General features: G+C 38.8%; 1 protein-coding gene across 1 annotated transcript in view; it reads right to left on the bottom strand.

Moving 5' to 3' along the window:
• PTPRG (protein tyrosine phosphatase receptor type G) overlaps nucleotides 1-18,131 on the bottom strand; it is a 979,702-nt gene that overhangs the window by 119,504 nt on the left and 842,067 nt on the right. Inside the window, 1 exon segment of the mRNA XM_053720987.1 lies at nucleotides 16,712-16,803. Coding sequence (XP_053576962.1) covers nucleotides 16,712-16,803 — 92 coding nt within the window.

Raw genomic sequence — 18,131 nt, 5'->3', positions numbered from 1 at the left:
GTGATGTTAGGGAGGGCAGATTAGGGGTTAATACTATTTATTATAGGGTTATTGAGGCGGGAGTGAGGCAGATTAGGGGTTAAAAAAATATGCAGGGGGCGGCAGATTAGGGGTTAATAAGTGTTTAGACTCGGGGTTCATGTTAGGGTGTTAGGTGCAGACTTAGGAAGTGTTTCCCCATAGGAAACAATGGGTCTGCGTTAGGAGCTGAACGCTGCTTTTTTGCAGGTGTTAGGTTTTTTTCAGCTCAAACTGCCCCATTGTTTCCTATGGGGGAATCGTGCACAAGCACATTTTTTAAGCTGGCCGCGTCCGTAAGCACCACTGGTATTTAGAGTTGCAGTGGCGGTAAATATGCTCTACGCTACCTTTTTGGAGCCTAATGCAGCCCTTCTGTGAACTCTAAATACCAGCGGTATTTAAAAGGTGCGGGGGGGGGAAAAGCACGCGTAGCTAACGCACCCCTTTGGCCGCAGAACTCTAAATCTAGCAGCATGTGATTATATAAAATAATACGAGAGCGTGCTTCCATAGGCTCCAATAGGAGCCTCGTTCAGATGCAGTCAGAGACGGCATCAGAACCTTGTGCATCGAAGGGGTTAAGTAGCGCAGCGATGGGCATAATTTTTAAATAAATATGTACTAGACCTAAAGACCATTCACACAGGCCATTTTTTGCAGTACATCGGTCCCACCCCTTGCTCTCTTCCCCTCCCCCTCTCTTTTGCTCTCACTCTCCCTCTCTTTTGCGCTCTCTCGCTCCACCTCTCTTTTGCTCTCTCTCCCCCCTCTCTTTTGCTCTCTCCCCTATTTTGCTCCCTCTCCCTCCTCTCTTTTGCGCTCTCTCTCCCCCCTCTTGTGCGCTCTCTCTCTCTCCCCCTCTCTTTTGCGCTCTCTCCCCCCCTCTTTTGTGCTCTCTCTACCCCTCTCTTTTGCGCTCTCTCCTACCCCTCTCTCTTATGCTCTCTCCCCCTCTCTTTTGCGCTCTCTCGCTCCACCTCTCTTTTGCTCTCACTCCCCCCTCTCTTTTGCACTCTCTCTCTCCCCTCTCTCTTTTGCGCTCTCTCTCTCCCCCGTTCTTTTGCGTTCTCTCTCCCCCCTCTCTTTTGCGTTCTCTCTCCCCCCTCTCTTCTTTTGCTCTCTCTTTCCCCCTCTCTTTCCCCTCTCTCTTTCCCCCTCTTATTTTCTCTCTCCTCCTCTCTTTTGCTCTCTCTCTCTTCCCTCTATTTTGCTCTTTCGCCTCTCTTTTGCTCTCTCCCCTCTTACCCTCTCTTTAGCTCTTTCCCATCTCTTTTGCTCTCTCCCCATCTCTTTTGCTCTCTCCCCCTCTCTTTCTATCTCCTTCCACCCTCTCTCTCGCGTGCGTGCCCCTCCCACGCCCGACCATTCTCACTCATGCCCACTTCCGCCCACCGTGCCGCAGCAGATCAGGTAGACTCTAAGGCCAGGTGTGTTTGTCCTGTGCTGTCTCTACTGCGCATGACAGCTTTGGACAAACACACTTGGCCTTTTATATTATAGGATATGAAAATATAGATATACAGTATATGTGTATATACAAATATTATCACAAATATATATGTATATAATCGTATATATTTACATTGCAGTCTATGGGAACACACAGTTCCCATAGACTGCAATGTAAAAGCACTTTTTAGTGCTTTTTTTTTTTTTTTTTTTTTGAAACGCCTAGTTTTTATTAAAAATCTCTGGTTAATTTTTGGAGTGCTAATTGCTACCGTGAGCTCACGGTAGCAATAACCAGCCACTTGTAAAGTATGGCTAATTATCGTGCACTCGCAAACAGGCAAATTTGCCCATTGGCGGGCGCACGATAATTTAGTGCTCCAATTGTAATCTAGCCCTATATAATGAAACTAAAATCTAAACTACTAAAAAAATGCCAGTGTGAGAGACAGAGGAATATCAACATTATACACATTTAAATAGTAAATACCAACCACTTTATTTAAAGGGACATAAAAACCCATTTTCGTATGCATAGAGATACAATTCAAATCCAATTAGAACCATTTCTGCTAAATTAAATGTTTCCAAGAATGTTTCTGTTGGAAGCTATCAGTGTTAAAATGTCAGTGTTGGCATTTAGAACATACTCAGGGGGTAAATATGTGCGCACACGAATATGGCTGCATCTGCAGCGTGTTGTGTGCACATTAAGTTCTAAAGAAAGCACGGCTGTCCCCTTTCTGTAGAGGGAGTTTCCAGCATATATCAGTCCTATTATCTGCTGGCCATATGCCCTGTTCTCACACATATGCCAGCATTCAGCATGACTGGCAGTCTTCTGCCTAGTGTGTGCCCATGGCATATAAAATTAATTGGTGGACACTGGTGAGATCCCCCTTTGAGAGAAAAAAAATCATCATGATAAAAATGAATTTCATAGCACTAAATCTGATCTATATTTTTTTTTTAAAGGAACAGTAACTTCATAATTAGACATTCGTGATTTAGACAGAAAAATCTTTCCAATTTATTTCTATTATTTAATTTGTTTCCTTTTCTTGTTATCCTTTGCTGAAAGATTTATCTAGGTAAGCTCAGGAGCAGCAAAGAACCTAGGTTCCAGCTGCTGATTGGTGACTACATATATATATATACTGAGTTAGAAACCAGTAGCACATTGCTGCTCCTTCAACAAATTATACATATATAATGAAGCAAATTTGATAATACAAGTAATCTGGAAAGTTGTTTAGCATTGTATGTTCTACCTAAATCATGGAAAAAAAAAATTGGGTTTCATGTCCCTTTAACTGCAACAAACATCTTTTTTTGTTCAAATGTAATTTGTTATAGCATTGTATTATTCCTATATGAACACCCACTAGTAATGATGTGTTTATTAAAGAGCTTTGAAACCCAACATTTTCCTTTTATCATTCATATAGAGCAAACAATTTTGAGCAATGTTCCAATTTACTTTACTATGATCAAATTTGCTGTATTTTCTTGGTATCCTTTGATAAAGGAGCAGCAACACACTACTGAAAGCTAGCTGAACATATCAGATGAGCCAATGAAAATAGGTATTTATGAGCAGCTAGCTCCCAATAGTGTGTTGCTGCTCCTGAGCCTACCTAGGTTTGCTTTTTGACAAAGGATATCAAGTGCAATAATTAAATTAGATAATGGAAGCAAATTTGAACGTTGTTTAGGATCGCATGCTCTTATTGAATCATGATAGAAAAAATTTGGGTTTGATGTTCTTTTTTTTGTTAAACACATAACATAGTTTTGAAAACCTGGAACGCTTCAGTGCCAGTCCTGAAAAGTACAAAGCTTGGGATTGGTGGGTGCGTAAATATGCCACTCCTGATTGGCTCGCCAGCTGTATCTTACTCAGGATATGCTACCACTCCTGACCACAAACTGTTTTTTTACCCCAATACAGGGTTAAAGGAACAGTAATAGATAGATAGATAGATAATGATGGCTGGATAGATAGATAGATAGATAGATAAATAGATAGACAGACAGACATCTTGGGAAGCGGTGAATACAACTTTGGGTAGATATAGATTTAGAAGAGAGGACGGTAAAGAGACAGCTATATATATATATATATATATATATATATATATATACACAGTATATATTTGTATCTCACAAAAGTGAGTACACCCCTCACATTTTTGTAAATATTTTATTATACCTTTTCATGTGACAACACTGAAGAAATTACACTATGCTACAATGTAAAGTAGTGAGTATACAGCCTGTATAACAGTGTAAATTTGCTGTCCCCTCAAAATAACTCAACACACAGCCATTAATGTCTAAACCGTTATAAACAAAAGCGAGTACACCCCTAAGTAAAAATGTCCAAATTGGGCACAAAGTGTCAATATTTTGTGTGGACACCATTATTTTCCAGCACTGCCTTAACCCTCTTGGGCATGGAGTTCACCAGAGCTTCACAGGTTGCCACAGGAGTCCTCTTCTACTCCTCAATAACAACATCATGGAGCTGGTGGATGTTAGAGGCCTTGCACTCCCCACCTTCTGTTTGAGGATGCCCAACAGATGCTCATTCAATAGGGTTTAGGTCTGGAAACATGCTTGGCCAGTCCATCACTTTTACCCTCAGCTTCTTTAGCAAGGCAGTGATCGTCTTGGAGGTGTCTTTGGGTTTGTTATCATGTTGGAAAACTGCCCTGTGGCCCAGTCTCCAAAGGGAGGGGATCATGCTCTGCTTCAGTATGTCACAGTACATGTTGGCATTTATGGTTCCATCAATGAACTGTAGCTCCCCAGTGCCGGCAGCACTCATGCAGGCCCAGACTATGACACTCCAACCTCCATTCTTGAATGTAGGCAAGAAACACTTGTCTTTGTACTCCTCACCTTTTTGCCTCCACATACGCAAGACAACATCTGAACCAAATAAGTTTATCTTGGTCTCATCGGACCACAGGACATGGTTCCAGTAATCCATGTCCTTAGTGTGCTTGTCTTAAGCAAACTGTTTGCGGGTATTCTTGTGCATCATCTTTAGAAGAGGCTTCCTTCTGGGACGACAGCCATGCAGACCAATTTGATGCAGTGTGTGGCGTATGGTCTGAGCACTGACAGGCTGACCCCCCACCCCTTCAACCTCTGCAGCAATGCTGGCAGCACTCATACATCTATTTCCCAAAGACAACCTCTGGATTTGACGCTGAGCATGTTCACTCAACTTCTTTGGTCGACCATGGCGAGGCCTGTTCTGAGTGGAACCTGTCCTATGAAACCGCTGTATGGTCTTGCCCACCGTGCTGCAGCTCAGTTTCAGGGTCTTGGCAATCTTCTTAAAGCCTAGGCCATCTTTATGTAGAGCAATAATTCTTTTTTTCAGATCCTCAGAGAGTTCTTTGCCATGTGGTGCCATGTTGAACTTCAAGTGACCAGTATGAGAGAGATAACACCAAATTTAACACGCCTGCTCCCCATTCACACCTAAGACCTTGTAACACTAATGAGTCACATTACACCGGGGAGGGAAAATGGCTAATTGGGCCCAATTTGGACATTTCCACTTAGGGGTGTATTCACTTTTGTTGACAGTGAGAGACAGAGAGAGAGACAGAGAGATAGAGATGAGAGATGAGAGAGATGAGAGAGATGATAGAGAGAGAGATGATAGAGAGAGAGATGATAGGGAGGGAGAGATGATAGGGAGGGAGAGATGATAGAGAGAGAGAGATGATAGAGAGAGAGAGAGAAGATAGAGAGAGATGATAGGGAGAGAGAGAGAGAGAAAGCTAGAGAGAGAGAGAGAGAGAGAGAGAGAGAAAGCTAGAGAGAGAGAGAAAGCTACAGAGAGAGAGAGAGGGACAGAGAGAGAGAGAGAGGGACAGAGAGAGAGAGACCGATAGAGAGACACAGAGAGAGAGAGTGTAATGTCCCTTTAAGACATTCCACTTCCACCTCTTACCTGCCTATAAAAAGGCACTTCCTGTACAGAACTTTGCTTGATTATTTTGTACTATTCCTCTTATCGTTGGAAATTCTCTCCCAAGTGATCAAGTCTCTAAAGACCAACAACTTATTCTCATTTTCCTAAAGGACTTATTGCAGCTAATACCTTTATATCAAGTACTCATTTATAACCACTAAACTGCTGTGTTGCTTTTCTCCTCAGTGCAAGGCCTTACCTGCTCTCTCAGTCTGTCCTCGACTCACCTGTAAAGAACTTTATCCGAGTGTCGTTCCTCTCCATTACTCAGAGGAATCTTTTACAACTTCGGATAAAACATCACGCTGTGATAAAGTCACAAACACAAGCTGTCTGTCAAAGGTACTTACCGCAATATCATAACCGCTGACCTCTTTTCTCCCTCAATCTAGATCCCTGATCTAGCCTGTCCACATTCAGGAAAAGCCTCAGATTCATCCGCCATTACAGCGTGTAACGCTGCAACGCTCCATTGCTAACAGAACCAAAGGTATTGCTACTTTGTTGCATAATTGTATTACAACTCTAATAAGTGCTTTCTATAAGTTGAAACATACTCCGCATTTGCTCTGCTGTATAACTAAGAACTCTCACAGCTTGAATTTAGTTATAAAGAAGTTTTATTATAGTTTCTGCCTTATTCGTTATTGGTTCACTGTTATACAGTTCAACTCAATTGTATAACTGAAATTGCTTGACAAACTTTCACTGATTTTCTTCGTGAGTGTCCTTAATAAAATTGCTTGCTCTTTATCTTGCCTGTAATAACAAAGATATTATCAAGTATCAAGAGCTAGCTACAAAACTATATATTATCTTGTATAACATAATATAACATAATAATCAAGCCGTAAAAAAAGAAATGGACGCACAGGCCATTAAAACAGAGTTTGAGACTCTGAATCAAAAGGTTGATTACCTTGCAAGGGCACTCACTGACTTACAAGCAGAGAATACTGCACGAAAGAACGTATACAAAGAAATCATAACCCCTAGAAATTCAGACCCTCCTTAACCACACATTAACCCACCTCCAGTATTTTCAGGGAAATGGTCTGATTTTAGGGGTTTTAAAAATGCTTGCCTCCTCCTTTTCTCTATGAAACCTCGCACCTATCACACAGAGAAGATAAAGGTGTGCACAGTCATATCCTACTTAGCCGGTGAACCCAGGGCCTGGGCTAACCGATTTTTTGAAACAGAAGATGAAATTTTAGACTCTCTTGATTCATTTTTTGCCTCCATGGCCTCACTTTATGAAGATGCCAATAAACAAATAAACGCAGAAACCAAACTTAGAGCTTTGAGACAGGGGAAACGTCCTGTAGAGGACTACGTCACGGAACACCAGATGTGGGCCACAGACACCTTGTGGAATGACATCACGTTGCAAAATCAATTCAGACTCGGCCTTAATGACAACTTGAAGGATGAGATATCCAGGGTAGAGATGCCTGACACTTTAAATGGACTTAACAAGCTGGCTATCACCTTAGACCGCAGACTGAGGGAACGCCGCACTGAGAGACTGACCACGGACGTGATTCACAAGAAACCCATAGCAACTTACATTGACAGAAGTACACCTGTATCTGTGCCCATGGAAATTGGCGTGATCATGGCTCCCCTCACAGCTGAGGAAAAAGCAAGAAGGCGCATCTCGAACCTATGTCTTTACTGCGCTAGTAAGGAACATTCTGTAGCAACCTGTCCCATATTACAACATACAAAGAAGGGTAAGCCATCACATCTATATACTGTATCCTTACAGAAAGACAATCTTGCACTCACTATGGTTTTATCTTTGCAGTGGGAATCTCATCAGGTCAAGACTGAGGCCATAATAGACTCTGGTGCATATGGATGCTTTATTGGTGCCTCCTTTGTTACAAAAAATAAAATTCCTACTGTCACAAAGAAAAATCCTCTCTTTATTAAGGTAATAGATGAATCTTTTATCCAAAACGGACCATTAGCCCATTATACTGTGCCATTACTGATACACACAACAGATGGGCATGTAGAGTATCAAAGTTTCGACATAATACCAACAGCTATCCACACTGTCATACTAGGATTACCTTGGTTAGTAAAACATAACCCTAGTATTAATTGGGAAAATTCCAAGATTGCTTTCACTTCACATTATTGCAAAAACACATGTTTTCCACAACAGACTATAGGCACTCTACAGACAGTCATACCACCTGAATACCATGACTTATCCAATGTTTTTGATATCAAGGAAGCTGAAACCTCATTCAGATTATTAAAAGAAAAATTTCTAACAGCACCCATCTTATCTATCCCAGACCACACTTGTGAATTCATATTAGAGACAGATGCTTCAGACACTGGTCTTGGGGCTATCCTCTCCCAAAGAAATACTATAGATGGGATACAACACCCAGTTGCCTACTACTCTAGGATGTTACAACCAGCTGAGTTAAACTATACAATAGGTGATAAAGAGTTATTGGCCATTAAAACCGCATTAGAAGTATGGAGACATATTTTGGAAGGAACAAACAAACCGTTTATAATATACACTGATCATAAGAATCTTCAATATTTACGTCAAAGTAAAACTCTCTCCTCAAGACAGGTAAGATGGTCACTGTTTTTAGACAGGTTTAACTTTTTGATAACCTACAGGCCAGGACATTTAAATACAAGGGCTGATGCTCTTTCACGTTTGCATGAGCAGAATCAGAAGTCCGAAAACACCATGACTCTTATACCCCCTCACAAAGTCGTAGGACACCTTACAACACTCGAAAACAACATTATCCAGGCCCTCCGAACTGACATTATACCTAATATTCCATCCTTAAGAAAGTATTACACAGGTCTTTACTACTACTATGACAAACTCTATATCCCCCAACAACTTAGAACTTACATATTACAACAGTTCCATGACACCCCACTTTCAGGTCACCAGAAAAATCTATAGCAATCTATAGATTTTTCTGGTGGCCCAAGATAGCTGATTCCATCCAGCATTACATTGCATCCTGTACAGTATGTGCTAGAAACAAAACAGAAAGATTGAAACCTATTGGCCTCCTCACTCCTTTGCCAGTCCCAGATACTCCTTGGACTGTAATATCTATGGACTTTATTGTCGATCTACCAATTTCCCAAAATCATAATACCATCATGGTAGTAGTCGACCACCTCACGAGATTGGCTCACTTCGTTCCCCTAACCTCGTTACCATCTGCAACTGAGACTGTAGATGCATTCATCAAACACATTGTGCGACTTCATGGAATTCCTCAATCCATCATAATGGATCGTGGATCCCAATTTACCTCACATTTCTGGAAGGCTTTATGTCTGGCTTTACATATCAAATCTAAACTAACCACATCATACCATCCCCAGGCTAACGGACTCACTGAAAGAGTTAACGGGATATTGGAGCAATATCTACGTTGTTACACCACCCATTTGCAGGACGATTGGATCTCTTTACTCCCGTTACCTGAATTCTCATACAATAATTCAGTCTCGGCTTCAACCAAGTTCAGTCCTTTCTTTGCCACCTATGGTTATCATCCTCAAACCGTCCAGATCTCTCGTGTACATTCCGATTCACCAGCAGCTACTTCTTACCTCACCAATCTTAAGGAGTCCCTTGTTCTCCTAAAAGAACATCTAAAATCTGCTAAGCTATCACAAAAACATTATTATGACCTAAGACACAGGGACAGTCCGAATTATAAACTTGGTGGTCTGGTTATCCACTAAGTACTTGAGGTTGTCAGTTCCTTCCCGTAAATTGGCTAGTCAATTCATTGGACCTTTTCCGATAAAAAGGATACTCAATCCGACTTCTATTACCTTGGATCTACCAAAGAAATACAGGATACATCCCACATTCCATGTGGCACTACTAAAACCTTATGTCCAAGACACTTTCAGGGATCGGCCAAAGAAACCATCTCCACCCATTCAATTGGAGGATTCTTGGGTGCCCAGGACGCATATCCATGCTGATCATCTTTTGGATGCTTTTCACTTAAGATACCCTACCAAACCCGCATCCTCGGAGCGGATGCATTGAGGGGGGGGGATCTGTAATGTCCCTTTAAGACATTCCACTTCCACCTCTTACCTGCCTATAAAAAGGCACTTCCTGTACAGAACTTTGCTTGATTATTTTGTACTATTCCTCTTATCGTTGGAAATTCTCTCCCAAGTGATCAAGTCTCTAAAGACCAACAACTTATTCTCATTTTCCTAAAGGACTTATTGCAGCTAATACCTTTATATCAAGTACTCATTTATAACCACTAAACTGCTGTGTTGCTTTTCTCCTCAGTGCAAGGCCTTACCTGCTCTCTCAGTCTGTCCTCGACTCACCTGTAAAGAACTTTATCCGAGTGTTGTTCCTCTCCATTACTCAGAGGAATCTTTTACAACTTCGGATAAAACATCACACTGTGATAAAGTCACAAACACAAGCTGTCTGTCAAAGGTACTTACCGCAGTATCATAACCGCTGACCTCTTTTCTCCCTCAATCTAGATCCCTGATCTAGCCTGTCCACATTCAGGAAAAGCCTCAGATTCATCCGCCATTACAGCGTGTAACGCTGTAACGCTGCAACGCTCCAGTGCTAACAGAACCAAAGGTATTGCTACTTTGTTGCATAATTGTATTACAACTCTGATAAGTGCTTTCGATAAATTGAAACATACTCCGCATTTGCTCTGCTGTATAACTAAGAACTCTCACAGCTTGAATTTAGTTATAAAGAAGTTTTATTATAGTTTCTGCCTTATTCGTTATTGGTTCAGTTATACTGTTCAACTCAATTGTATAACTGAAATTGCTTGACAAACTTTCACTGATTTTCTTCGTGAGTGTCCTTAATAAAATTGCTAGCTCTTTATCTTGCCTGTAATAACAAAGATATTATCAGGTATCAAGAGCTAGCTACAAAACTATATATTATCTTGTATAACATAATATAACAGAGAGACAGAGAGAGAGAGAGCGAGACAGAGCAAGACAGAGAGAGACAGAGAGAGAAAGTGATAGAGAGCGATAGAGAGAGAGACACAGAGAGAGACAGAGAGAGACCGAGAGATATCGAGTGAGAGACCGAGAGAGAGAGAAAGCGATAGAGAGAAAGCGATAGAAAGCGATAGAGAGAAAGCTATAGAGAGCTATAGAGAGAGCTAGCGATATATATATATATATATATATATATATATATAGAGAGAGAGAGAGAGAGAAAGAGAGAGAGACAGAGGGATAGAGAGAGACAGAGGGAGAGAGAGATAGAGAAAAAAATAGAGAGACAGAGAGAGAAAGATAGAGAGAGAGCGAGCGAGAGATAGAGAGAGATAGAGCGATAGAGAGATAGAGAGAGAGCAAGAGTGAGCGAGAGACCAAGAGGGAGAGACAGAGCAAGAGAGAAAGCGATATAAAGCGATAAAGAGAAAGCTATAGAGAGAGAGAGCTATAGAGAGAGTTAGCAAGAGAGAGAGATAGCGAGAGATATAGAGAGAGAGGGAGAGAGATAGCGAGAGAGACAGAGAGAGAAAGAGATAGAGAGAGAGAGATGATAGAGATAGTGATAATAGAGAGAGCGAGAGATAGAGAGAGAGATAGAGAGAATTAGAGAGAGAGAGAGAGAGAGAGAGAGAGCGATAGAGAGATAGGGAGAGAGATAAAGCTATAGACAGAGAGAGATAGAGAGAGAGCGATAGAGAAAGATAGAAAGATAGAGAGAGACAGAGAGAGAAACATAGAGAGAGAGAGATGGTAGAGAGAGATAAAGATAATATGCACAGATACGGATCTAAAAATCCAGTATAAAACCTTTTAAAAACAGTTTAGCTCTGTTGAAAAGGTTAACTGGAACACCCACTGCAAGTGGTTCTATAGCAAAAAAGCAGACACCCCACCTCCCCCTTCCTCTGCATATGAAAACTCTTTACACAAACAGGAGCAAGCTGGAGTAGGCATACATCAGTATTCTCCTAAGACTTTGGGGCTTGGTTAGGAGTCTGAAAATCAGTGCAATGTTATTTAAAAATAAGCAAAACAATACATTTTATTTTTTTTAAAACAAAAGCTGTATAGGCTATATAAATGGATCATCTACAAAACATTTATGCAAAGAAAAATGTAGTGTATAATGTCCCTTAAAGGCTTTTTTTCTCTGACCTAGGGTAGTAATGTTTTGTTTTACATCAAACACTGCTCATAGAATTACACACAGAATATTACTGTTCTCCATATATATTCAGCATTGTATTCGTCAAGTGCACTGAAATTCCCCTTTGTGTCTCAATCCAGTTTGGACTAAACCACACATTTGGCAACACTCAGAAAGCTTCTGATGAAAGGAGCATTTATCACCCAGCTACATAATTGCATTGTTATTGCTCAAGAATCTCATTTTAGGCCAAGCCCCTGGATATCTCCACTGTGTGGGTCACATCTGCATTCTACCAAACCAGTTTATGGGACAATAATATATCTCACTTAAATACAATCAAGATGACTGAACATAAAAATAATTTACTGCAGCATTTTTTAATTGTATCCCAGAGAGTAGATCATGAGGTAAATTGCTCCATAAAACAATGAATATAAATTATTTACTGGAACCTTTTGTTGTAGAAAGGTCATTTAAAGGGACACAGAAGACTTGACACAGTTTATGATATATATATATATATATATATATATATATATATATATATATATATATATATATATATATATATATATATATATATATATATATATTCAGTAGTAAATAAGCACTCTCTGGACTTTGGCCAGAGAGTGCTTATTTACTACTGAATCTATGGATATTTTCTATAGCACCCTGGCAGCTGAAGACTGATGGTGAGAGTGCATGCACTTACGAACTGAATATATATATATATATATATATATATATATATATATATATACACACAGAGAGAAATATAGCTACACCTCACTGACGAGGCCCAATGAAGGCCGAAACGATCGTCTGGGGTTGCTGTGTTTCTTGTTCAGAGAGGAATTGCCTGGTATTTCGGCGCTGGACTGACCGTAATAGGCGGGATCAGACTGATATACTACAGGAAAGTTCTACTCTGTGAAAAGCATTACTGGGCTAAAAAGTTGCACCCAGGTGGTAAATCGCCATAGAACAGGCTAATAATGTTATTGAGCCAGTTGTTCGTTCCTGTGAGTGCACTTCTCTCTGTATATATATATATATATATATATATATATAGATATATATACACACACACACACCCATACACACATATATATAGATATATATATTAGGGATGGGTGAATGTGTTTATATCCAAATTCGAATGTTAGAACGAATGTTATTGTAGAAATTCGATTTACATAATAGAATGTTGATAAGAACGAATATTCTTAAAAATCCGATTTTCAAATGTTATTTGCAGTTTTCGAATGTCACATTTGAATATCACAATTAAATTCAAATATTACATTTATAAATCACAATTGTAGACTAGAAACACTATTTCGAATGTCACATTCAAATCGAATATCACATTTGAATCGAATGTCACATTCAAATTAGAATATTACATTTATAAAACACAGTATTAGACTAGAAATACTATTTCAAATTCGAATGTGACATTCAAATTCGAATGTCACATTCAAATTTGAATATTACTTTTCGAAATTGAATGAATACATAGCTAAACATTCTATTATTCAAACAACTATTTTCGAATTTTATTGAAAAATTTGAAAACGAAAATTTGAAAATAGAATGTTAGAATGTTAAACATTCGAAATTCGATTTGAACGAACGAATTCATTTAAAATTTTCGAATTTTTAGAAACATTCGCCCATCCCTAATATATATATGTGTGTGTGTGCACATATATACATGCACACATAATGTATGTATGTATATATATATATAAATACACATATATATATATATATATATATATATATATATATACTGTATATATAATCACACACACACATATATATATATATATACACATACACACACAAATATATATATATATATATATATATATATATATATTCTATTTCTCTTAATCTATTTATGATATTAACCATCTTGAAAGGGGCATTGTAAGTCAAGTACCAGTGTTTGCAAATCATACAATATTGGGGCTTATTGTAGATAACAGAGTGACTTATAAGATCCAGTGATCATCAATCTGTTTGGTTTAGTATTCATGTTCAGGATCTGTCCACCCAGACTAAAACAAAAGTTTTAGACTTTAGGACAGCAGATTTTTCATTAATGGGAGAATACCTAAAAAACTATTTAAAGGGGAAAACTCTTATTACAGGGGTTCAAGAACAGTGGGAATTTGTGAAAGGTGCCATTTTAGATGCAACCGCACACTGTATTAGACATGTCTGTAAAAGTAAAAGAAAGCGGAAACCAATTTGGTTTTCCAAAGAAGTAGCACATGCTGTAAAGACAAAAAAGATAGCTTATAAAAATTACAGACACACACAAGCAGATGATGATATGAAAATATGGAGACTCCAACAAAAAAAGACTAAGCAGTTAATTAGGAAGGTTAAAGCTCATGCAGAAGAGAAGATAGCACAGTCAGTAAAACATGGGGACAAAACATTCTTTAGATATATCAGTGAAAGAAGAAAAAATAAGGTAGGAATAGTAAAATTGAAATCAGTTGATGGTAGAATAATAGAAGGAGATAAGCAGATTGCAGACTGTCTCAATGATTACTTCTGTTCTGTTTTCACTAAAGATTGTGAAGATACATTGTCTACATTAAGGGATGCTACGAAAAATAGAAACAAGCTTAACAGTAATCTTTTTACAGAGGATGAGGTTTTGTTAGCATTATCAAAAATAAATGTTACAAAGGCAGTGGGTCCTGATAATATTCATCCAAGGGTTTTAAAAGAACTTCGATCAGTGCTAACTGTCCCATTAACTGATCTGTTTAATCAGTCACTATTAACAGGAGCTGTCCCAGATGATTGGAGAATAGCAAATGTAATACCTCTTCATAAAAAGGGCAGTAGAGAAGAATCTGGCAACTACAGGCCAGTTAGTTTAACTTCAGTAGTAGGGAAATTAATGGAAAGCCTCTTAAAAGAAAGAATTATGACTTACATAAAGACAAACAATTTAGAGGACCAAAATCAGCATGGTTTTACTTCAGGGAGATCATGTCAGACTAATCTAATTGACTTCTTTGATTATGTAACAAAAGTATTAGACAAGGGAGGAGCAGTTGATGTAGCATATCTAGATTTCAGCAAAGCATTTGACACCGTCCCACACAATAAACTTATTCACAAACTATATCTCCTTGGTCTAGATTCAAAAATTGTGAACTGGGTGGAATGCTGGCTTAAGGACAGAAAACAAAGTGTCTTAGTAAATGGAGTTCATTCAGCAGAGGGGGCTGTTACTAGTGGTGTTCCTCAGGGGTCAGTTCTGGGGCCTGTTTTGTTTAACATATTTATCTGCGATATCAGCAAAGGGCTACAGGGGAAAGTATGTCTCTTTGCAGATGATACAAAAATTTGCAACAGAGTGGATGTTCCAGGGGGGGTAGACAAAATGAGAAGTGATATACAACAATTGGAGGATTGGACAAACGACTGGGATCTAAAGTTTAACACAGCAAAGTGTAAAATAATGCATTTAGGAAAGAAAAATCCAAATGTTAATTACCGACTCAATGACACTTTACTGACTGTTACAGACGAGGAACAGGACTTGGGAATTATTATTTCAGATGATTTAAAACTTAGTAAAGAATGTAGTAATGCAGCGAGTAAGGCTAGCAGAATGCTTGGATGTATTGGTAGAGGTATTTGCAGCAGAAATAGTAAGGTTCTTATGCCACTTTATAGATCATTAGTTAGGCCTCATCTTGAGTATTGTGTGCAGTTCTGGAGGCCATATCTTCAGAAGGATATTAACAAGCTTGAATCTGTGCAAAGGAGGGCTACCAAAATGGTACATGGTCTAAAAAATAAAACTTACCAGGATAGGCTCAATGACCTAAATATGTATAGCTTAGAGGAGGGAAGGGAAAGAGGTGATATGATAGCAACTTTCAAGTACATTAAAGGGTTTAGTAAAACTGAGGCTGTGGGTATTTTACATAAAATGGAAAATTCAAGAACAAGGGGTCATGAGCTCAAGCTAAAGGGTAGTAGATTCAGGAGTAATTTGAGGAAGCACTTCTTTACAGAAAGAGTGATTGATTTATGGAATAATCTTCCTCAAGAGGTAGTAGCAACAAACACTGTGGGGGGCTTTAAAAATGCATGGGACAAGCATAGGGCTATCCTACAAACTAGATAAGTTTATACTGTTAGGTAAGGTCGGGCAGACTTGCTGGGCTTATGGCTCTTATCTGCCGTCAATATCTATGTTTCTATGTTTCTAAGCAGTTATAAAACCCAGTAAGGCACTGTCATGTATTAAAAGGGCTATACATTTATGTTATGAAAAGATAATTCTGTCTCTTTATAAAATTAATGGTGAGGCCTCACTTTGAATATGTCGTGCAATTTTGGGCACCAGTTTTTTTAAGGTATATAAAACCCAATATTTTTCTTTCATTATTCAAGTAGAGCATGCAGTTCTAAACAAGTTTGCAATTTATGTCTTTTATCAAATTTGCTATGTTCTCTTGGTTTTGTTTGCTGGATGAGCAGCATTGCACTACTGGGAGATAGCTAAACACCTCAGCTAAGCCAATTAAAGGAGGCATATATGTCCATATATCTGCAGCCACCAATTGATATAGGGAGACCCATGAGAAAAAGTTATGGTAACCCAAGTTTGGAGTCAGAAGTGACGCTAAGTGGTCTCTGGTTTCACCAAGTTACTGGAATACCTGCTGCAAGTGGTTCTAAAGCAACAAAAGCAGGCACTCCCCCCCCCCCCCACCCACCATTCCACTTCCTCTGCATATAAAAAGAACCTTTACACAAACAGGAGCACGCTGGAGTAGGTATACATCAGTATTCTCCTAAAACTTTGGGGCTTGGTTAGGAGTCAGTGAATCAGCGCAATATTATTTAAAAATAAGCAAAACTATATATTTAAAAAAAAAAAAAAAAGCTGGATAGGCTATATAAATGGATCATCTACAAAACATTTATGCAAAAAAAAATCTAGTGTATAATGTGTCTTTAAATTATATTTCTAGGGAAAAAAAATGTTTTTATAAATCCTAAAAAAAAATTTTTACCTCAAAATCTTCTGAAAATCCATGTTGGTTGTTAGAGTAAAGTTCGGTGATATGTTTAACAAACTGCTTGACAGGAAGGGCTTCCATATCATCTGTAGAGAGAGCAAAATATTTAAAAATATGTAGTAACTACAACATGATTAGGCTATTGTCTAATTCTAAATAAAAGCTTTTCTTCCCCAATAGCATAAAACACTAATGTCTTATAAAGGAGAATGTAATGAAAGTCTAAAAGGGACAAAATGCAGCTCTTCAATGCATTACTCCTTTACCTGACCCGACTGCGACACACACAGTTTCATCTTCTTAGCAAAAAAAAAAAATGTTCCAGTGCTCAACATTTATACCTTGATGAGTCTGTCTGTAAATAATTAATTGGTATTTATCAAGAGTATTGGCCACTTAAAGATGGTTTATACTTTGATGGTTGGAGACTCTATACTCAACATCTCACCCCAGGTCCGCTGTCTTGGGATCACACTAGACTCAGAACTCACATTCAACCCACATATAGTAGCGCGTACCAAATCCTGCCGTTCACATCTTCGTAACATTTCCAGAATTCATCCCTTCCTTACTCAAAAAACTACAAAAATACTTATTCATTCCCTCATTTTGTCACGCATTGATTATTGCAATCTACTCCTAAATGGCCTTCCAAAACACTGCCTCTCCTCTCTCCAATCTATTATGAATGCTTCTGCTAGACTCATCCACCTAAGTCGACGATCTACATCAGCTGCTCCACTCTGCCAGTCTCTACACTGGCTCCCCATACACTCCAGAATACAATTTAAAGTATTAGCCCTAACCTACAAAGCACTCAACAGTCTAACTCCCAACTATATTTCCTCTCTCATCGTGAAATATTCCTCTATCCCGTCCTCTTCGATCAACCTCTGACCTACGTCTCTATACTTCTGTTATCTCTACATCCCACTCCCGTCTCCAAGACTTCACACGTGCTGCTCATGTCCTCTGGAACTCTGTACCCCACTCCATTAGACTGTCTCCAACCTTGTATAGCTTCAGACGCCCTTGAAAACTCACCTATTCAGAGAGGCTTACCATCTCTCCTCCATCCCTTATCCTAACCAAACTAATACATGTACATGAGACAAAGAAAAAATAGTGTTGTGCTGAAAGTGACACTCACAGCCAATCCAAGGAAATCCCTCCACAGGGATAACCGGAAAAAGTAGATCAAGAAAAATCAAAGAAGGATGGCGCTAAAAGCAGAGTGTAAAACAAAAATCAACGTAGTAAATATTGTCTAAAGTGACTTCTATTGAGTGGGGGTGATACCTGAATCGGTATAAATAATGTGTGTATGTACTAATAATAAGTGTATCAAACTATAAGACCGTGGAATACAGGTGATTCAAATGTACAGATAAAAACACAAGTGAAATAATGTACC

The sequence above is a fragment of the Bombina bombina genome, chromosome 7 (assembly GCF_027579735.1).
Source record: "Bombina bombina isolate aBomBom1 chromosome 7, aBomBom1.pri, whole genome shotgun sequence".
Taxonomy (NCBI): domain Eukaryota; kingdom Metazoa; phylum Chordata; class Amphibia; order Anura; family Bombinatoridae; genus Bombina; species Bombina bombina.
Note: the sequence above shows the minus strand (reverse complement) of the source record. Positions and strands in the feature narration are given on the sequence as shown.